The sequence below is a fragment of the Nicotiana sylvestris genome, chromosome 5 (genome assembly GCF_000393655.2).
Source record: "Nicotiana sylvestris chromosome 5, ASM39365v2, whole genome shotgun sequence".
Taxonomy (NCBI): Eukaryota; Viridiplantae; Streptophyta; class Magnoliopsida; order Solanales; family Solanaceae; genus Nicotiana; species Nicotiana sylvestris.
In genome coordinates this window covers 51,454,222-51,477,491 of record NC_091061.1, presented here as the reverse complement: position 1 = coordinate 51,477,491, position 23,270 = coordinate 51,454,222, and the positions used below count along the sequence as shown (strand labels likewise).

Below are 23,270 nucleotides of genomic sequence, written 5' to 3'. Positions count from 1 at the left end.
CTTTGGTCGAGGCTCGGACAGATTTGTTTACAATCAAAGCTCGTCGTTGATTCATCTCCGGTTAGTTGTTTTTGAGTTTTATTTTTGTCCATATTTTTGTTTGATATTTTCCGGATCCAAAATCGTTAAAGAATTCAATTCTTGTTTTGTTCGTTGTTCATCGTTGAAATCATTTTTCTAGTTTGTTCATGTTCATGTGCTTTGTTAAAATTAATTTTCAGATTTCAAAATAGAAGTTTAATTAGTTGTTTTCATATTCATTTCATGTTTGTATTATTGTTTAAGTGAATATTTGTTAGTTTGATGTTTGTTAGATTCAAATTGAAATTTAATTAACTATTTCTTCAATTTGTTTCATGTGTTTATGTATTGTTAGAAATTGTTAATATTGTTAAGTTCAAGCTTAAGTTCATAATTGTTTATTCGTCGATCTTGTTATTTGTCTAAAAAGAATTTAGTTGTGTTAAAGGAAATATATTGATTTAATCGTTTTAATCCGTCATGTTTGTTGTGTTAAAATAGATTCATTCATGTTCATACTTTGTTTGGATGATCTTGAATCCGAATTTTGTATAGTTTGATTTCTTGTTTATCATTTATGATTATTTCTTGAATTTGTCTCATAATCTTGTTTAAGTTTAATATAGGAATTGTTTGTTGTAATGTTGTTAGAGTAGTTGATTTTAAGTTCAATATTATTGAATTTAGAAATCTAAATATACTTGTTTGTTGTTGTTGTTGAATCCGAAAATAGGATTGTTTGTTGCTAAAATATTGTTCAATCAAATTTTAGTTGTTCTTTGTTGTTCAATTTGTGTTCATGTGATTTGTTGTTGAAATGTTGAAGAAATCATGTTCATGTGATTTGTTGTTGAAATGTTGAAGAAATCATGTTCATGAAATTTGTTGTTTGAACATTGTTAGAAATTAATCATATTGCATATATTTTGGTTAAGTTTGATTAATTGATGTGTTATAGCTGATGGGTAGTTTGGTAATTTATAGTACTTTCGGGGGTAAAATAGTAATTTGCAATAAGGTCGGAGGGGTAGTTTAGGAATTGTACATTTTGTAATTGTTTATATGAAGCATGGGGGACAAAATGAAATGGGGTGGGTTGTGATATGGTTATTTAATATAAAGGGGGGACAAGACAAAATTTAGTGGGGGAATCTTGTATTATTTTATGTTAGGCATGGGGGACAAAATATAATGGGGTGGTGTGATATGTTATTTAATGTAATGGGGATGAGTGGGAAGATAATGAGTTGGGTAGAGAAAAAGTATTGATTTTAATTAATTGAAAGATTTATGGGATGAGTTATATATAAGAAGTCTTGAAATCAGAATAAGAAGACAGGAGAGAGAGATACGAGAAAAAAAATACACAGACAGATAGAGAGAAAAAACGGATAGAGAATAGAAGAAAAAAAAAGGGCTGAACATTTAAGAGAAAGAAAAATTCCGAAAAATATTTAAGCTTTCAAAATAAAAATGAAAACTAAAAAATCTTCTGCTTTCTTTCTTTGTTTGAAATTAGTATTAATGGTTGTTGTTTCATTCAAAGCTTAAAGCTTTTGTTTTTGGGATTACTACTCCACCGGTCTGTTACTGGGTTGTTACTGTTGCTGGGCAGTTGTTGCTGTTGTACTGTTATTACTACCGCTGATTCTCATCATCATTTTCTTTTGCTTCCAATATCAGGTACATATCTGTAAATTCATGTCATGAAAAGCTTCAACATGACAAGTAAATGAAGTTTGGAATTATAAGGATGTCTTCTACTCATTTAAATTTTATTAGTTTAAGTTTCAGTTTTGTTTTAGTTGGTTAATATAGTATTATACTTGACATGATAAACTGTTAACTAATTAACCTTCTGGAGTAATAAATTCCACGATAATCATATATGTTTTGAGGACTAGTGATGACATTTACTGTTTGAATTGTTGAGATAGGGAACATGGCAGAAAGTTGGCTATTAATTAAATCTTGTGATATTATTAGCTAAGTAAAGAATAGTACGGAAATACCCAGAAATTATCATTACTAGCTTATTTTGTCAAATATCCAATTTTGTTTAAGACTAGATGATGTCAGTCGTACTTTGTTCATATATGGCGTAATAACGGTTATGTGTATAACCTATAGTTGAAAGGTGAATTAATATAATCCATTACTATTACAATGCTGGAATATTGCGAACAGGTCATGATGCATGTTTACGTTATATGTGATGTCGTCTTATTAAATCAATTGGTAGATTAGTTCTCTTTCTTAATAACAAATGGCTTAGTTATTTTAGAAACGCGATCAACTCATTTCTTTTAATGTATGAAATAATGTCAACGATTTTTTTTACAAAACATAGAGTTAGTGTTTGCAAATATTCGCATAGGCAGAGAATAAGAATTGGTTTATTTATCTCAAACTCACTCTTCGTAAGCAAAATTAACTAAATAATTATAACCTCGGACTAAAAACAAGTAGTGTAAAAGAAGGATGGATTTATAAATTGTAACATTTTAAGTCAAAAATGTGTAAATAGCGTTTGCTCCAAATATAACCATGAAAATTCTTCAAAAAATATTAGTTCGTTTATTAAATCAATTATTTTCCCAAGTTTTATACACAATTCGCTTTTTGGGTAGATAAATATTGTATTTACGATAAAAATGGTAGTATTAATCACGCGTTGTTTATTTTTTACTCTTTAAACTCGAATGGTTTTTGAGGAATATAATTCCCACGCAAAAAAATATAATTTGCGGTCAACACTTAATGAATTGTGAATTCTTTTCAAGGAATTTAGAGGCATCTCAAATAGTGATTTCTCATGACTTTCACATAAAAATGTATGGATGTAATAAACAATTTGTGGAAAATTTATACTACCATCAAGAATATCTTGTGTGATTAGGGATACGTTCGCGTGACCTGATTATATTTCTAAAGGCAATTCGGATTATGCGTTCGCGCAACTTCGAGCAAACATTTAATAAAAAGGGGGTTCTTCGGAGAATATCAAATTAATTTCATATAACCCGAGATGTGCAGTTCACTATTTAATCATACAAGAGCGACAGACGTTCTTAATTTTATTTTAAGCACAATTTCGAACTTAAGTCTATTTTTATAATAAAAAAAAATTCGAAAAAATAATTATTATATTATCAATATCATTGTGTATACGTACGCGTGACACGATTTTTCACGTTAAAAAATATATAATATATAAAACGGATACACGTATGCGTGATTCGATTCGAAGAAGGGTCTTTAATTATAAACAATCTAAACAGAAGCGATAACAAAATCATGCAATAAAAATGTAAAATCGAGATAATTAAGCCAAGAATAAAAACAGTTAAGCGACCGTTCTAGAACCACGGAATTCGGAAATGCCTAACACCTTCTTCCGGATTAACAGAATTCCTTACTCAGGATTTCTGGTTCGCATAGTAATAAACAGAGTCATATTTTCCTCGATTCAGGGATTAAAATTGGTGACTTGGGACGCCTTAAAATTCCCAAGTGGCGACTCTGAAACAAACAAACAAATCCCGTTTCGACTGTCCTTTAATTGGAAAAAACTCCCTTGCACCCCCGCGGGGGCGGAAAAAGGAGGTGCGACACTGACCATGGTGAATTATGGGGACCGCATTGCGGCCCTTGAACAGACTGTTGATAGATTATGGCCCATCGTGGATACGATGCCTGAACTAAGAACCAGCTTAGTGCAAAGGTTGGACGACCTGGACTGCAGGGTGCTCTAGGCCGAAGTTGACATAGAAAACATCAGTCGCGACTAATGCTGTATTCTGGCCCGGGCCCGGGTCTTAGTGGGCCTAATGGGCCGGGCCTCGCGGTCCCGGGCTTCGTGGTTCTGGGCTCTGGCGGTCCCGGTCTTCGTGGGCTCAATGGGTGGAACCGGCCCGTGACGGGCCTAAGCCCACATGGTCCTGTGCTTAACGAGCCGGGCTCGTGGGCTTCGCGGGCCTAGCGGGTTTTTTTTAAGGCAATTTCTTGTAGTATCATGGCTATATTAAAAATATATATGTAGTATATATGTATATCTAATTATTAAAGTGCTTGACGAAAAAGAAAATAACAAAACAATAGTAAAACACTAAATTGTCATGCATAATATATTTTCTTGTAGTATATTATATTGTATCTTATGTATATATATTCTCTTATATATTTTCTTGTAGTATATATATTGTATCTTATGTATATATATTCGCATAATATATTGTATCTTATGTATATATATTGTATCTTATGTATATATGTTCGCATAATATATTTTCTTGTAGTATATATATTGTATATTATGTATATATTTTCGCATAATATATTTTCTTGTAGTATATTATATTGTATCTTATGTATATATATTCTCTTATATATTTTCTTGTAGTATATATATTGTATATTATGTATATATTTTCGCATAATATATTTTCTTGTAGTATATTATATTGTATCTTATGTATATATATTCTCTTATATATTTTCTTGTAGTATATATATTGTATATTATGTATATATTTTCGCATAATATATTTTCTTGTAGTATATTATATTGTATCTTATGTATATATATTCTCTTATATATTTTCTTGTAGTATATATATTGTATATTATGTATATATTTTCGCATAATATATTTTCTTGTAGTATATTATATTGTATCTTATGTATATATATTCTCTTATATATTTTCTTGTAGTATATATATTGTATATTATGTATATATTGTAGCTTATAAATAATTCTAAGTATAGACAAAGAAATATTGCGAAAAGAAGCTCATGGGTAGAAGCAATAAATTTTATTACCAAAAATGGCATATCTTTCTTAGTCATCCTTCCCCCAATGGAATGAGCACAACAAGGTACTAATACCACCATTAGAAGGAAAAAAAACTAAGGAAGATGTGCCAAAATACAAGTTACATATTATTCTATGTATTATCTCTAACAAATCTCATAAATCCTTCAAGGTTCGGAGGAGGTTGCGTTGGTGGTGGTGGAAAAGAAGCTTGTTCATCACCACTTCCGGGCGAAGCCGAATCCTCCGCAAGTTCCGCTATCATTTCTTCATAAGCTTCATCTATCGCCGGTTGTGCTTCTGCAATTCCAAAGTTTCTTCTTTCCGAGCGGATCCAATCTCTAAACAATACTGATTTTTCCTTTTTATGTGCCTAGTCAAACTACCCGTGCCGCTACGGTCTCCAGTATATTTATGCACCATTAATTTCCCACAAGTTTTACACTTAGCCTTATTTTGTTCTCTTACTTGAGTAAAAAAATTCCAAACTAATGATGTTTCTAGGCGTTTAGCAGGTTCTCTATTAAAAGTAGGAGTTTCTACAGGTGGGTCGACCGGTGCATCAGTTGGGTTATTAAGAGGACTAGTAGGTGTATCATCTAAATCCGGTGCTTGGGTTTCATCATCATCCTCATTTTCCTCATTATTTTCTAAGATGGTTTCATTAGGATAAAGAGCATTCATAATTTCATCATCTAATCTTTCACCTGGTGCAACATTATGATAAAATTCACTATCGGTAAATTGAAAACAAGGGTGATCACTATCAAGAATTACGGAAGGAGGAGGACGTCTAGGTTGGCGACTACTTTCAACTTGCTTATCTTTTCTAGGTCGGGGAGCCGGGGGAAGGGTAGTTGGTTGGCCACTACTTTCACCGGTTTTATCTTTTCCTTTACCAAACATTTTTTTCAAAGTAAATGCCATATTAATTATAATTATGCAAACTAAACCACACAAAAATATATTCTAAAAACGTAAGAGTTGAAACGAGTTTACCGGATTGCCGAACAACTTCTTGAAAATTGAAAATCGTTGAACACTTGAAAACTTCAATTCAACAACTTCACAATTTTTCACGAAATTTCAACAATAAATTAAGTAATTGTAGTAGAGAGATTGAGAGAGATTGAGAGATATTGAGAGATATTGATGAATTGGTGAATAAAAATGAAAGAATGATGGGGTATTTATAGTTGAGAAATGGGGAAAAGTGTAATTATATAAAGTTTGGGGTTAAAATAAAGTTTGGGGGCCAAATGGCCTTTTTTAAACTTAAAAACGGTCATATTTTCAGCCCAAACGGCTAGATTTTAAATATGGTAGTTGGAGAATTTTAATTTTAATTTTTTTTAAAAAAAAAAATAGCCGTTGGGCCCGCCTGACGGTCCCGGGCTCGTGGGCTCAAACTTGAAGACCGGCCCGTGACGGGCTCAGGAGGACCACCAGGCCCGGCCCACCCAGGACCGGCCCACCAGGCCCACCAGGCCCGTTAGGACCGCGGGCCCGGTCTGATCCGGTTCAGGCCCGGCCCACCGAGCAGCCCTAGTCGCGACTCCGAGGGAGACCGACAAACGGCAGCCACAGAGGCAACTAAAATTTTTGGCAAATTCGAGGGACTCCAACAGGAGCGTGCCGAGGATTTAGCTTATAGGGCGCAAGAGGCAGACAGGGTGACTGCCATGCAACAAACTATTGACGACTTGATAGAAAAGCTCAATATTGTCAATGCTGCTTTACAGGGCCTGCTTCGAGGAGGTGGAAACCAAATTGGGGGCGCTGTGAACCCCGCTTCCGTGACACAAAAACTAAAAATTCCTGTTTCAAAGCCATACAGTGGAGCTAGGAATGCCAAGGAAGTGGAAAACTTCATCTTTGACATCGAACAGTACTTCGATGCTGTTGGGGGCCTAGAAGAAGCTAAGAAGGTAGCAACTGCTGCCATGTATCTTTAGGGTGATGCTAAACTCTGGTGGCGGGTGAAATACGAAGCCATCAAGGCCGGTGAAGATGCCCTCAAGACATGGGCAGAACTGAAGGCAGCCATACGCCTACAGTTCTTCCCCGAAAATGTTGAATACAACGCAAGGAGAAAGCTATGGGAGCTCCGCCAGACCAAGTCAGTGCGGGACTACGTGCGGGAATTACCGCGCTCATGCTAAGCATACATGACATGGGGGATAAAGACAAGCTCTTCACCTTCCTAGAAGGGTTAAAACCTTATGCCCGTATGGAACTGCAAAGACAAAGGGTAGATACCCTACCCAAGGCGATCCAAGCAGCTAAATGCCTTGGGGACTATCAAGTGGAAGCTCGGAAGGATAGGCCTCAGCCACCTGCCCGAGCAGGATTCAAAGGAGGCTAACCTAGCAATGGTGGCCCTAGCAGAAGTGGGGGAGATCGGAGTGAAACCAAATCTAAGGCTCCCTCCTCAGACAGCAATAGTACTGCGTCAAACAACAATGACCGGGGGAGAAAGCATCCTTCAGGATGTTGTCATTGCAGCAGACCACAATAATGAGTGTCCACATGCACAGATGAACGCCCATCAAGCCTTTGATGATGGGACAGATGATGACACAGACGATGCAAACCAGACCGAACCAGTAGGTGCCTTCAATGCAATTATTGGCTCCATTTCTGAGGCCTTAGCCGGAACCAGTGCTGGCATTCGTAAGAAGAAGGACCCCTGCCCAAGCACCAAGAAAGGGAAAAAGAAGGCGGATGAGAGGAATCCTCCTAAACAAGAGAGAACCTTAATGTTTGTTGAGATGAAGGTAAATGGCAAGCCCATTCGGGCGATGATAGACACAGGTGCTACCCACAACTACTTAGCCTCGACTCAGGTGGAGCGCCTTGGTCTAATTGTAGGAAAAGGCAGAGGTAGTGTCAAGGCTATTAACTCACCTCCTCAGCCAGTGGGTGGGATAGCCAAAGAGGTACTAGTGAAGCTTGGCCCTTATAAAGGAAAAATCAACCTGCGCATGGTGATCATAGATGACTTCGAGTTGATAGTTGGATTAGAATTCCTGAGGCAAACCAACACCATGCTTGTACCGTATGCTGACATGTTACTGATGATGGGAGCAAACGGGACCAAGCCCTGCATTATCCCGTACATGCCCATGAAGATGGCCATTGAGAACATCTCGGCCTTGCAGTTGAAGAAGGGGGTCAAAAGACATGAACCTACGTTCATGGCAACCCTCTGCATTGAAGATGTAGAACGCTCCTTGAGTCCCATTCCTGAACCCATAAAGGAGATACTACTGGAGTTTGAAGATGCCATGCCCCAAGACATGCAAAGCGACTACTGCCTAGGGGCACTGTGGACCATGAAATTGAGCTGGTGTCGGGCACGAAGCCACCCGCCCGGGCGCCTTATAGAATGTCGCAACCCGAACTCACCGAGATTCAGAAACAATTGACGAAAATGCTAGACACAAGGATCATCGTGCCCTCCAAATCCCCATACGGGTCCCCTATGTTATTCCAAAAGAAACATGATGACAGCCTGCGACTCTGTGTGGACTATCGGGCTCTAAACAAAATCATTGTGAAGAACAAGTACCCTATTCCGCTAATGGCAGACTTGTTCAATAGACTGGGTGGTGCGACGATGTTCACCAAGATAGACCCGAAGACAGGTTATTGGCAAGTTCGGATTGGAGAGGGTGATGAACACAAGACGACCTGTGTGACAAGACTTCATGACCCAAACCCCGATCCAGTCGTGATGGCGCCTCTCGTGAAGACAAGGCCAGCCAACTAAACCCGATTCACCTTTTTAAAACAATTAAACAATATAAAAGTAGTCTAGACATGATTTAATAATAATAAGTAGCGGAAATACAACCCCACACAGCCCTAACTGGGGTGTCACAAGTCACGAGCATCTACTAGAGTATAAATACAACTAAAGGCCTGAAGTGTACAAATACGGACTAATGAAATGAAGAGAGAAGAGCAGTGCCGCGATCGCGATGAAGGAAATGCAGGCCTGGGCAGAATGTTTTTAATTCGTCGTGTTCGCGAGTGTGGGTCTATTTTCACCCATAGCTGCTCATTTTGAGAGATTTTTGAAGGAGATTGAAGAGGGATTCAAGGGGAAACGATTGAAGGTAAGGATTTCGGACTAAAACTCGATTATATTATGAATTCCACCTAGATAATCATCAAAACTAAGCCTAAAATTGAAGAATTAGGGCTTGAGAAATTGGACTTTTGAATTGGGATTTGAAGGACCATTTGAGGTCGGATTCGAGAACTTTTGATATGTATGAACTCGTGGGGAGATAAAGAATCTATTGATGTGAAAATTTCTGAGTTTCGAGAAGTGGGCCCGGGGCTCGGGTTTTGCTAATTTCAAGATTTTTGGTATTTTTCGATTGTTTTCGCTTGGACTTTGTTCCCTTGGCATATTGTGACATATTCGTTCTGAATTTGGATAGATTCAACGCGTGTAGAGTCCGATTTGAGGGGCAAAGGCGTCGCGAGCTAGAGATTTAGCCGGTTCGAGGTGAGTAATGATTGTAAATGATGCTCTGAGGGTTTGAAACCCCGGATTTGCACATGTAGTGCTATATTGAGGTGAGACACACGCTTGATGTCGAGCGTGGGGTCGTGTACTATTGGGGATTGTGACTTGGTCCGTCCCGATTGATATTTTACCGCGTATTTGACTGAAACTTATTTGCTATCATCATGATTCGGGCTGATTGCCATATTTGGGCTTCGTGCCAACTATTTGAACCCTTCGAGGATTTTTATCACTATTTTCTCACTATTTTGACTTATTACTTGAACTCAGTCATGCTATTTTCCCACTGTTTTACTATTCAACCATTTTTACTCAGTTTTGAGACTTAAATGATATTTTAAATGATGTTTTGGGCTGAGAAATACTGTTTTACTAATGCTCGAGGGGCTTGTGATGATTTTCGGACTGAGTACAACTGAGGGCCAGATGTGAGGATACACTGATACTGATATAAGGCCGAGGGCCTGAGATACATATATACGCCACGAGGTGGCTTGACTGATATGAGGCTCAAGGCCTAGATTTGATGCCACGAGATGACTTGATATTGCGCTTGGGCCGTAAGGGGCCCCTCCCGGATTCTGTACACCCCCAACGAGCGCAGGTACCCATTGTGATGTGAGATTGAGCCCAAGAAGCTGGCATTGTTCTGAGATTGAGCCCGAAGGGCTGGTACTGTTCTGAGATATTGCCCGAGGGGTGGTTTTGTTGATACTGTGCCCGAGGAGCGAACGTTTACTTGTTATTTACCTGTTAATTACTTGTTTTACCTGCTGAAAAAGGGATTTTACTTGATTTTTCACTGATTTACTGTTTTAAGTGATTTTACTACTTCATTATAGAATGTTTTGTGCCTTAAGTGTTTTCTTACTTTCAGTCATTATTTATATTTATTACTCACTGGGTCGGAGTACTCACATTACTCCCTGCACCGTGTGTGAAGATTCAGACATAGCAGGTCCCGCTCCTGAGTGTTGATCCTTCCAGTCCAGGCGGTGTTTCGGAGACTACGAGGTAGGTGTTGGCGTCCGCAGCCCCCGTGTCTCACTTATCTTATTATTTCTATGTTCTTCAAACAGTTGTACCAGATATCGTATTTAGTAGACTTGTATCAGGATCCTTAGTTGCTCATGACTTGTGACACCCCTGTTAGGGCTGTGTCGGGTTGAGTTTCCGTTTTGTTATCTCTATTTCCGCTAAATATTGCTATTAAATCATGTTTAAAGTATCTTTATGTTATTTAACTGCTTAAAAGGGTGAATTGTGTTAAATTGGCTGGCCTTGTCTTCACGAGAGGCGTCATCATGACCGGGTTCGGGGTTAGGGTCGTGACACAAGATATGGGTAGTACGACTTCCTGGTTATGCCGTTCGGCTTGACTAACGCCCCAGCTACATTTTGCACCTTGATGAACCAAGTCTTTCGAGAGTACATTGATGAATTCGTGATGCTCTACTTGGATGACATTGTGGTATATAGCCAAACATTGGAGGAACACCTAGTGCATTTGCGGAAGGTCCTAGCTCAATTGCGGGAGCATGAACTATATGCGAAGCTATCTAAGTGCTCCTTTGCTTAAAAGCAAATTGACTTCCTCGGACATGTCATCGAGGAAAGGCGGATTAAGATGGACTAACAAAAGATTCAGGCAATCATAGATTGGCCGCCGCCTAAGGATATCCACGCCTTGAGGGCGTTCCTTGGTCTATGCAATTTCTATCAGCGATTTGTGAAAAACTACTCCCTCATTGCAGTACCATTGACAGAACTCCTCAAGAAGATCACGCCTTGGGAGTGGGGACCCAGGCGAGCGGAGGCCTTCAACGCATTGAAAACGGCTATGTCTAGTAGCCCCGTCTTGGCCCTCCCTAATCTGGCCAAGCCAGTCGAGGTACAAACAGATGCATCCGACTATGTCCTCGGCGGAGTCTTGCTACAAGAAGTGCATCCTGTAGCGTACGAGAGTCGGAAGCTGAAGGATGCAGAGCGGCGCTATGCCGCCCATGAGAAAGAATTATTGGTTGTCGTTCATTGCTTGCGCCTTTGGAGGCACTATCTGCTGGGGACCCCGTTCATGGTCAAGACAGACAACACAGCTGTTAGCCATTTCATGGCCCAACCTAAGTTGAATGGTCGACAGGCCAGGTGGCAGGAACTCCTAGCTGAATTCCACTTCAACCTGGAGTACCGAAGTAGGAAGACCAATCATGTTGCTGATGCACTCAGTCGGAGAGCTGATCTAGCATCGGTGTGCCTACTCGCCACCCTAAGGGGAACCATCAAGGACCAGATACAGGATCTACTCATCAAGGATCCTGCTGCACAATATTTGGTTGATTTGGTAGAACATGGCAAGACTCGCCAGTTCTACATGGAAGATGGTTTCCTGAAAGTGAAAGGGAACCGACTTTATGTTCCTAAAGGAAGAGATCTGCGAAGGACTCTTCTGGCGGAATGTCATGATACTCTGTGGGTCGGCCATCTCGGTAAGGAACGCACCATGGCGTTACTTCGCCGTGCATATTATTGGCCTCAAATGGCCAATGACGTTGCTCAGTATGTGAAGACTTGTCTAGTATGCCAGAAGGACAAGTCAGACCGCTTGACACAAGTGGGACTCTTGGAACTACTAGCTGTCCCAAAGAGACCTTGGGAAAGCGTTTCCTTGGATTTCATCACCGGATTACCCAAGGTCGGAAACCTCACAACTATCTTGGTTGTGGTAGATCGGTTTTCCAAGTATGCTACCTTTATTGTCGCCTCACAATATATATCAGCAGAACATACAACTCGACTCTTCTTCATCATGTTGTAAAATATTGGGGCCTGCCCAAAGACATTGTTAGTGATCGCGACTCACGCTTCACTAGAAACTTTTGGACCCAACTCTTTAAGTGCCTTGGGTCAAAGCTGAGTCACATCTCAAGTTTTCATCCGCAATCTGATGGCCAGACGGAGCGGTTCAATAGCATGTTATAGGAATATCTCCGCCACTTTGTAACCGGATCGCAGAAGAATTGGGTGAAACTTCTGGATGTTGCTCAACTGTGTTTCTATTCACAAAAGAGCTCTAGTACAAACAAAAGCGCTTTTGAAATTGTTACCGGACAACAACCACTACTCCCACACACAGTCAATGCACCAAATATGTCTAAATCTCCTCGAACTGCTAGTTTCTCAAAAGAGTGGAAGCGAAATTTGGAGATAGTGCGAAGCTATCTTGTAAAGGCCCAAAAGCTGATGAAGAGGCATGCTGATCAGAATCGCCACTTTGTTGAATACCAAGTAGGAGACAAAGTGATGGTCAAAATTCCAAAGTGGTACTTATTTGCGGGGATCCATGACCCTCGCCTATTGCAAAAATACATTGGACCCTTATCCATTAAAAGGCGCATTGGGAAAAATGCATATCGGGTGGATACCCCAGCTTGGTGGAAAATTCATCATGTCTTCCATGTTAGCCTCCTGAAACCTTTTAGGGAAGACACAGAGGATCCTTCACGGAGCCAGCTCACAATACCCAGTATTCGAGGTCCCAATTCAACCGGGAAAAGGCGTGTTGAAGCTATCCTTGATGATAGAGTGATTCATGCCTCAAGGAAAGATCACCAGGAGTTCTTGGTGAAATGGCAGGGTTGTGATGCAAAGGAGAACACTTGGGAGAGGGGAACAAACCTCAAGGCCTACAAGAGCCTAATTGAAGATTATCTTGCAAGTAAGGTGTCAAGGACGTCGCCAACTCATGTGGGGGAGAATGTCATGGGCAGCTTTCCAACCATGCCCCATGATCCCTTGGGCGTGTCCCGTGGCGTCCTAGCAAGCCTCTCAATGCCTAGCGCCACGGACGACCTCGTGGTCTTGGCCGCGCCAAGTGACAAGCGCACATGTGTCTCTGTCGCCCTACCGATATCCCTCGCCAGCACCCAACCGCAGGCAGATGCCAATAGTACCGCACGCGCAGACCCTGATGCCAAAGACTATGCTGCTGACAACGGACCTGTTTCTGCCTTGTAGAAAACTAAGTCTTTTTCATTGTAAATATAGAGTAGTTTTATTCCATGTACTTCCATTATGTTTCTCTAGCTTAATCAAGTCTAGTCTTGTAGCTTTGGTTTATTTTTTTTAAACATTATTAGGGGGGATCAAGCATTCAAAACTTTCTAGCAAACAAACAATTTTCTGTACTGGTGTCTCCCCCTCAACACTGCGTTGCCTTTCTGTAATAGCTTTCATTAATGCAATCAAGCTTTCTTTCATTCTCAATTCTCATTTCTGTTTTCTCAATTGCTCTTGACATTGGTTTTCCCGTACGGCACTGACAATCTCGTCTAGCGTACGGAGAGGACCTCAATTGGCGAACAGTAACTGCACTGACATCAATTGCTTAGCTTTACGTTGCCCTTCCAAGGAATCTCAGGAAGGCGCCGCGTAACATAACACATGGGCATAAGAAAAGAAAACATGGCAAACAATAACTAATCCCAAAACCTAGCATTGGAAAGAAAATGGGAAGATAAAGAGAAAGCAACAATAATAACATCAAGATCAAAAAATAAATAAATAGATAGCAGAATATCTTTCAATGGTGAAATTTGAGTAAATTCTAAAACACAACAGAACAAATTCCAGGCTTGACTACAGCTCCAGACTTGAGGAACACTTTACATTTCAGATCAAACACTCCCCAATGTGATGTATAGGAGCAAAAGAGAGTTCATGATTCCGCAGCAGCAGAATGCATACAGCAAAACCATTTTTTCTGAAAAGGAATGAATCCACAAAGTTATTATCTGGAATTTATGAATCTAAAATTCGAACTTACTAGTATCTACCACAGAGAAAAGATCATCAAATGGCAAAATTCTGTTTAATGTTAAACAGTACTAAGAAAATATATCAATGCACAATCACCTCTATTTGCCTTCATAAACAGGTCCTCACATGACTAGAAGCATGTAAGTATAACGTGAACCTCCTACGTTGATAAATTAATTATCACAATCAATTCTTGGATAATTTGCTCAATGCTAAGGAGGGTTAATTGCACAATCGAAAGGACACCACGCTTCCATGTAAAGTCCTTTGATTTCCAATGAATACAAGGGAATAGTTTCCTGTTTGCTCACGCATGAGAAATTCCTCAAGCAAGTGCTTACATATGTGAACTTCTTGCTCTGTATGTGTGTGCAGGGAGTATGTACGTAGATGCTATATGTATGTAGTGTATCCTAGTTTTAAGTTCAATAGCTCATAAAAGTTACAATCTTAGTATCAATATCAAAGCTAGGATTTCGCATGGTTACGCAAAGGCAATGCACAAAGCTCAAACTGTAAGTTCAAACTCTTTTATAGAAGCAAACAGTTGTAAAATGCATATGAAGCAATCACATAAAAATTACAAGATATAATCTTTGAGTCTTGGCAAATGTGAGTTCTCTACATTTTGCACCCCTAGTGAATCATTTTGAGTTGCACCGTATCCTTTATTTTTTATCAATTTGCCTCCTAATGTGTGCACCAAACCTTCATATGTTCAGGATTTACTTATTATACAACAACTATTGCGTCAGTCCCAAACAAGTTGGGATTAGCCATATGAATCTTCACTTCTTTCTTTAAGCTCAACTCATATCATCGTCATACCAAAATAAAATAAAAAAGTGAAAGCGAAAAAAAGTTTTATATATAATAATAGCAGCAATAATAATAATAATATAATAATAATAATAATAATAAATTTCTAAGAAGTCTAAAACCTATTCCCAACTAGTGGGTATGACCTATATGGATCTTGATCTTCTATTGTGCCCTATCTTTAGCTAAGTCCAGTCATAAGCCCTATCTATATGGATTTGCTCCTTCTGATGAGCTTTTATTTAATTTACAATTCATTTGTGATATTAGAGCCTTTTTATAACTATGAAGGGAAACAATTCATTGTCAAGGGGCATAGGCATGTGTACAGCAAAGGAAAGGGTACTTATCCAGCTTCCATACAGCAACAATTAGTGGTACCTTGATCTTATCATGGTAAGTCAAGTGGTTAAATGAGCAAAAAAGTCACTTTTTTGGCTTGTTTCACAATACTGCCTTACCTTTGCAAAAGTTACACTTTGTTGACTTGCCATAAGAAGAATATATGGAATTGGATACAATTGAATGAGACTAGCAAAAAAATGGCTTGAAAAATTATAAAACTAACAAATGGATAGAGTCCTAGACACCGTAACTAAAGGAATTAATTCTGATCAACAGTAAAAGACATGAAAAACATATATTTAATTTACATAAATGATATAATAGGTCGGCTGAATGAAGAAATAAAATTAGCAAAAATAACATTAAAAGACAAACTGGTAAGGCCAGAAAGTACTCAACCAATTCCTCCTAGAAGGAATACGCTGGCCTTGAAATATATTATTTCTGTCCTGCCCTTTCACAAATGATTTGTTTTATGATTTTTCAAAGAATAAGGTGCAAATCAAAAAAGGATAGATAAAGATGGAACTCTGAAAAAACAAAAAGACATGATGCAAATTTCAAAAACAACACACACATTATGAGACAAATCATGAGCATACAAAGGAGAGTGCAAATTTTATTAAGCAATTAATGCACACATTAGCGGTTCAAAATGCAAAGAACCCTAAGAAATGTTTATCTTTCTTGTTTAAGAAAATGATAATTGGTGTTGAGTTATGCACATACTTTACAAGGGAAATGATTTAAGCACAACATACAATAAGATTTAAAACACCATGTTTTCCAAAGATAATCTAATAGAACAACATATTAACGTTCGTACAAACTTTGTGAAACAATTTCCTCAACCATCAAAGTCAAGGAATGAAAAAGTACTAAAGAAATGCATGTATAGCACACACTAATAGCCAAAGACTTATAGAAGAGGCCCACAACTTACTGATTGAGGCTTTCCAATAGTTGCTCCATGCTTATTATATGCAGGGTCACCCTTTGGTGGTGAGTTTGTATTGCCTCCGCTTCTCTTCTCATTTCGAGCTTTGTTAAAGATGACCGTGAAACCCTCAGCAGAAGCTGGGTCATTGACATCCCACTCTCCAAATTTTGGAAGTGGACGACCTTTATCCTATAGACATCAAAAGATTAACTATCAGAGTTGAAATTCTACGACCTAAGTTAAAATAGAAAAGGCTGCAGAACAATTTACTTATGCAGAAATGTTAGTAATGGTAGATTAAATATCTTTTGTTAAGTAGAATTCCTCAATTCCCAGATAAGAGGCCTACAGCCACATATCAGATTAGCATCAAGCCATCAACCAATGGATTAGCACCATGCAATTGTTTTAGCATAGCCAAAGAAGCCAGGTGAAGCATCAAACCAATACATGGAATGATGGAAAAGAGTAAGTGCTCATGTGACTGCACAAGCACATGCCAGGAGCAGGAAAAGGATCCATTTATCTCATGAATCTGTCAACAATAACCCCCCTCACCCCTGGAAAAAAAGGTTGAAACAAAAAGAGAATAGGAACTCATGGATCTTTGCTCTTATTTGTGTTTCCTATGTGCTAGAATTATAAAATGCTGAATACTTATTGCTGTTACTCTCTTATCGCACAGAAATATAGACTCTAGAATGACTTTGATGCTAGAATAGTATAGTACTGCATGAATATCTGAATATTTTACTTAAAAGCTATATCTGACTGGATAGCCTACCCTTATTGGCGTAAAAATGGAAATTAATTATATGAGGTAAGGAAAGAGAAAGATTTTAGGTAAGAAGTGGAAGCTCCAGTTTTACCGGATTCCTGAAGGAACTAGGTTAGTACTAGAAGTTCAGGGTTTAGTTTGGGCTTCCAATGAGGAGGCTTTACCGTATTTGCCAGTACAACTTCTCTTAATTAGAAATGATTACATCAACAGATAGTTTATATATTTTCAACTTCTAGTATCCTGAGACTTACAAATGCCTGTAAGGTCTTTACTGGAAAGCATATTTATTTTTATACATATATATAGCAGTAAGACAAGTTAAACATAGCCCAAGTTCAAGAACATAGCATATATAACTTTCTGTACCTATATATATGTTAACAGAATTAACATGGAAAACCCAAGAGAAAACTTCATTAATGACTTCGAATATTTCAGTAAAAGAAATCAATTTCAAATTATTTTAAAGAAAAAAAAGATCCAGGGGCAATAAAAAATCCAATAGAATCACCTTTAAAATTGCCTACCTTGTTCCTCATGATCCATAGAACATAAAATTAGAAAAACTTGAAAAGGAAATACAGATAAATCCAAAATTTCATAAATCTCTTAAAATACGTAGAGCTTTGTCTTGGAGAGATATAATTAGTCACTCTATTGCATTTACATGACACTATTACTATTTAGGACTCAAGCATCTCTTTCTTTGAAATAATATTTTATTATAGCAAAAGATGATTTTTGTACTTTTATTTAATTTCTAAATGCATAATACTTTAAAGTATTTCAAAAGAAAATTAGAAAAGCCACTTCTACCCCAGTATAATTTGTAAAAGGAGAAAAAAAGTTTCAGAAGCCTTCTCATTTTCTTTTTCCGTACAGCATAATCAACAATTTATGGTGAAGAGTACATGATGATTAGCTAATGAAAAGCTCAAAAAGGCTACTTTTACATTAAAGAACAATCAAGCTAATAAACAGTAATATGTAATTAAGAAGAAAAAAAAAACAAGCTTTCTTTTATTCTTCCTATCTATAGAGACCCAAAAAGAAGAACAGAGCAAAGTATCACCAGTTCACGGTGAAAAAGCTACTTTTACCATAAAATAGCAGCAATCAAGCAGGAAGATTGACATACATAAGTATATATTCATGTTAATATAGAGAGACCAAAAAAGAACAGGCAAATATCAACATTTTATGGCGTAAAATGCTATAAGCAATATTTTTATTTTTTCATATGGTGAAAAATAATATCACTAGCAAACAATCTAAGCTCAAGAATGGCAAATTTTACCACAAAATAGGAACAATAAAACATGAAGAATTCACATACATAAGCATATATCTATGTTAATATAGAGAAAAGCTAAAAATCATAGCGCCATGAGTTTGAAGTATTTTATGCAGTTTTAAAAAAAAAATCTTTTTTTGGAAAAAATTAATTAGATAGAGAATAAGATTGTAACCGAAAAAAAAAACGCAGAATCCTTCTCCTTTTTTTCCTGCTTTCTAAAAAGACCCAAAAAAAGGACAGGCAAAAATCAAACAAAATATAGCTAACTATCGAAACTCGAAAAAGGTTCCTTTTACCATAAAATAAGAACAATAAACATGATGATTTTACATTTGTAAGCATATATATTCAGGAAAATATAGAGAGAGTATAGAGAATCATACCGCCATGAGTTTTGAGGTTTTGGACAGAGAAAGAGAAAAAACAAACAGAGAAAATTCTTTCTTACAACTTTTGTTTTGTGAATTTTGTGATTGGATTTATTTGTTTATTATTGGAAGAGAAGGGATAATTTTCTCTTACTTTTTTTCTCTGTCTCTCTCTGCAAATGAAATGGAAAAGTTCAGAGAGAGAAGGAGCCAAGGAGGTGAAGAGAGAGAGAGAGATGTACAGCTGGCTTTAAGTGGGCCCAGTTTTCTGGTTACGGCCCGCAGTCAAGTTTGAATTTTTTTTCTTTTTCTCTAAAATTAATTTTTTTGTTTCCTGCGATAAAGAATATGAAGAAAATGAAAATGGAAATTGGAATATACTAGGTTTCCTCTTTTCTTATTGCAATTCAAATCATTGGTTTCAAAAATTGACTAATACTACCATTCTTCGGCCCTTGACGAATTAGCCTAATGAGTTTATTTAGACATTACGGTTGGATTACTTTGTTAATTATGTGTAAGAATATACCATCAATCATCATCGTCTTTTTACTCGAGAGTCGATCACTTAGTCTTTTTTTTGGCTCTTAAAAAAATAGTCAAATATAGTAGTTAAGTTATAAAATAATGACATGTTAATAGAGTTTCTAACCCCTTAAGAACTCTTTAAGTAGAATTGTCCGTAGAGCATACATGTGTGAGTATCATTTTGGTCTCCAATTATGCATGTCTTACTTTCTCACTTTGAAGAAAAAAGGTACACACGCTCCATAAAATGCGATGGAAACCCGCAAAATTCACATGAATTTTTATTTAGACCTTTCATTTTGAAGATACTTTTTTAAAAAAAAATAAAGAAAATAAGTATTCTTATGTGTCTCAATCTTGATAGACAAAATTATTGAAAGACTCAAATACACAAAACTAATTCAGACACCAAAGTTATAATAAACATATATTGCAGTGTTTTATAACTTGGGACTCCTGTTTGGTTACCACTTCCATGGAGTAACAATTTTCTTATGTGACATAGAGGAATTTAGAATTACGGTTACTGCCTCAAATCTGCATCATATTTTTTGGTTTCTTCTTTTTAGTTGAGGGGGTGAGTGAAAGAAGACTATGGGGGTGTGGGCAAGGACGACACGAATGGACATCTCATCATTAGCTGGCAAAATTTATGATATTTGTAGGATTTCAAAAGCCATTGTCCTCGTTAGTTTCAATATAGATTGCAAGTATTTGATAAATGAGTTAGTTGAACTTGTAAGCAAATAGTCTTGAAAAGGAAGAGCTCCCTTTTTCTTTTCTTTTTTAAAGAAAAAAAATATAGTTTTAAAATTATTGAGATGCCATTTTCTTCTTTCCTAAGATTCCATTTTCTTAACATATATATGTAAATACAAACTTGCAAATACACGTGAAGTATGAAACGTTAAAACATAATGTAACAAAAGGCTTACATTTTCTAACTACGCGGTTGGTGGACGTGAAAAGAGAAAGTGAGTGGAAGAGAAATAAAAGTTGAGCGTTAAATATTATTTTTCTCCTTTGGTGAGAAAGAAAGGAAGATGAGAGGTGAAAATGAACAGATTGGATACTCTCAACAACCAACTCTTTTCTTCCCTTCTAATGGTTTAACAAATAATTAAGTAGATGATAAATACTCTACTTAAGAGAAGTAAACTAATGAATTTCGCAACTTTACCCTTTCTACGCCATTTTTGGAATCAACATAGTGTAAAGACAACATTGAGTTTAATAAGAACTCTATATGAACGATATAATGCAATTACAAGCTGCAGATTTTACAAATTGTAAAGAAAAGAAGACTTTTGGGGAAGTGAGTTATTGCCATCGGCTTTCGTGTTTCCTTGTTTCTGGTTGGTTTATACTAATATGTGTTATCAGCCATGGATCTGAAGGTTGAGCTCGAGGAAGAAGACATGCAAGAGAAGGCAACACTTAGAGACTGTGAGAAACTGAATCTGTTATTGAGAAGAAAATGAATAATCGTATGTATATATGTACATGAGTGTACTGTGTATATTTAGAGAACTACAGTATAACTACCTTCGAACACTATACTAACTAACTTATTTCTGACTACAGTCTAGAGTTAAGCTTCTAACTCTAGTTAACTTATAAGCTTGTTGCTCTAACTTCAGTTAACACTCCCCCTCGAGCTGATGGTTGATATACATTCTTCACTCCTAGCTTGTTCAGTAAGTGATCATGTTGAACCTTCTCCAAGCTCTTTGTTATAAATCTGCTAGCCGGTCTTTAGTATGTATATGTTCTTTCTTCAACATTCCTTGACAGATTTTCTCCCTAAAAAATGACAATCAATGTCAATATGTTTGGTCCTTTCATGGAAGATAGAATTAGAAGCTATTTGTATAGAAGCCTTACTGTCACATATCAGACTTATATGCTGCTGAATTCGAATTCCAAGCTCATTGAACAGTCCTACAAGCCAAGTGACTTCTGCTGCACATGAAGCCATACTTTTAAACTCAGCCTCAACTGAACTTCTGGACATAGTCATTTGTTTCTTTGATTTCCAAGATACCAGTGATTTCCAAATTTGACCAAGTACCCAGTAACAGATCTCCCTGTCTCTGCACATGATCCCCAATCAGAATCACAGTAGGCAACTAACTTGTCTGTACTTTCTGCAGGCATAAGTAACCCCCAAGCCTGGAGCTTCTTTGATATATCTCACTACCCTAAGAGCAGCTTCCATGTGTGACACCTCGGGACAGTGCATATACTGACTTAAGACCTGAACTGCAAAAGCAATATCAGGTCTTGTCATGGTAAGATATAGTAGTTTTCCCACAAGCCTCTGATAGCAGCTAGGATTCTTAAGTGTCTGATCACCTTCTTGTCTATTATTCATACATTTATCAAACTTTATAGATGTGAGTTTTTGATGTAATTATTGTCACACCTCCTTTTTCCGCCCCCGCGGGGGTACAAGGAGTTTTTTCCAATTAAAGGACAATCGAAACGGGATTTATTTATTTATTTCAGAGTCGCCACTTGGGAGATTTAGGGTGTCCCAAGTCACCAATTTTAATCCCGAATCGAGAAAAAGAATGACTTCATATTACAGTCTGCGTACCAGAAATCCGGATAAGGAATTCTGTTAACCCGGGAGAAGGTGTTAGGCATTCCCGAGTTCCGTGGTTCTAGCACGGTCGCTCAACTGTCATATTCGGCTTATTTATCTGATTTTAATACAATTATGAACCGATGTGCCAATTTTAACTTTTTACCACTTTATTATTATTATTTTTAAAAGAATGTGAACATCGCTTAAAACACGTCTTTGGACTGCGTCACATGAAATGCGCCCACAATCCGGAACACATTTTATTTGATGTTTTGGGATTTGGATTTCGGTCGCATGAAATGCACACCCAAGCTTAAGAAAGTAAACTATTAAACACGCGCCTAAAGAGACTATCGCATTATTATTTTGGGAAGGCCGTGAAATTTGCTAAACGGCCCTCCCGAACTCTAAGTAATTAACACATATATTTTTGTGAGGGCCCCGCAATCTGTGTGTTTTATTTGGCGAGGCTCGTCTTGTTTTATTTAAAAGGATAAACCTATAGTGACTACATTTCTTCTATTAAGTTCGTCTCTAAAAATAAAAGGAAATCCCTCAATTAATTACCTGCTGAAAAAGTCGAACTTATTAGTTATTAGTTTACGGCTAATGCAAATGGAAATTTGCAATCGAGTTTGTACAAAGAGAGATTGCTTCCGTTCTATATTCTATTATTTAATAACACTGGAACATGAGATTTACGCACAATAATATCAAAACAGATTACTTGTTCTTTGATTAATTTAAACTAACATTATTAGATGAAGAAGTTATGCAACCTCGTTACTCATTAATCAGTCAACTACATTTTTATACAAAGAAAGGAAAATTATATTCAAACACAAATCTAAACAGGAGGAATTCAACAGGAACAAAGCCTGATTAATATTTCATTTCGCTTCAAGCCGAGAGTGTACAAATGTGTACCTGGAAATGGCAGTACAAGAACAAAAGAAGGAGAAGTCAGCAGCAGCAATAACACAGCAACAGAATCCCACAGCAAATAACAGCAACAAAACCAGCAATAACCAGTGTAACAATGGTAAGAACCAAACTGGAAAAAAAAAACCCGGAAGGCCTAACTGAAAATCAGTAATACTAAACGCAATCCACAGACGCAGTAACAAAGTTCTGATTTCAGTAGTAAAGAAAAGGACCTCACTTTCAGTTTTTAGCTCTCAAAGACTGATTTTTAGTTCTGAAAAATTAGCCTATTTCTCCCTTTTAAGTTCTGAAAATTTTTCCTCTCTGAATTTTTTCCAGTCCCTATCTCTATATCAACTCCTCCTATTTATAGGCTAGAACTAAACATTATTTATTCAAAGTTTTTCACTTTCAGCCTGTATATTCCCTCACATGTGCATCTATACACTTTTATCATTAATCTCAGGCTTACTTTCTGATTTTCCAC

At 37.3% G+C, this 23,270-nt stretch overlaps 1 protein-coding gene across 1 annotated transcript; it reads right to left on the bottom strand.

Annotated features, from left to right (window-relative positions):
• Positions 1–13,910: 13,910 nt before the first annotated feature.
• On the bottom strand, positions 13,911–18,961 carry LOC104227314 (protein NOI4). The gene is made up of 3 exons (XM_009779539.2): positions 18,757–18,961; positions 16,299–16,484; positions 13,911–14,135 (listed from the first exon to the last, which is right to left on the bottom strand). Exons 1-3 carry the CDS (start codon positions 18,760–18,762, stop codon positions 14,091–14,093), a joined length of 237 nt encoding a protein of 78 aa, XP_009777841.1. The 5' UTR covers positions 18,763–18,961; the 3' UTR covers positions 13,911–14,090.
• Positions 18,962–23,270: the final 4,309 nt, after the last annotated feature.

Excerpts from the sequence above, each read along its gene's own strand:
- LOC104227314 (XM_009779539.2), bottom strand. Across the intron at positions 14,136-16,298 it reads CTATTGGAAAGCCTCAATCA|AAAAAATGGTTTTGCTGTAT; the intron begins GTAAGTTGTGGG and ends ATTCCTTTTCAG.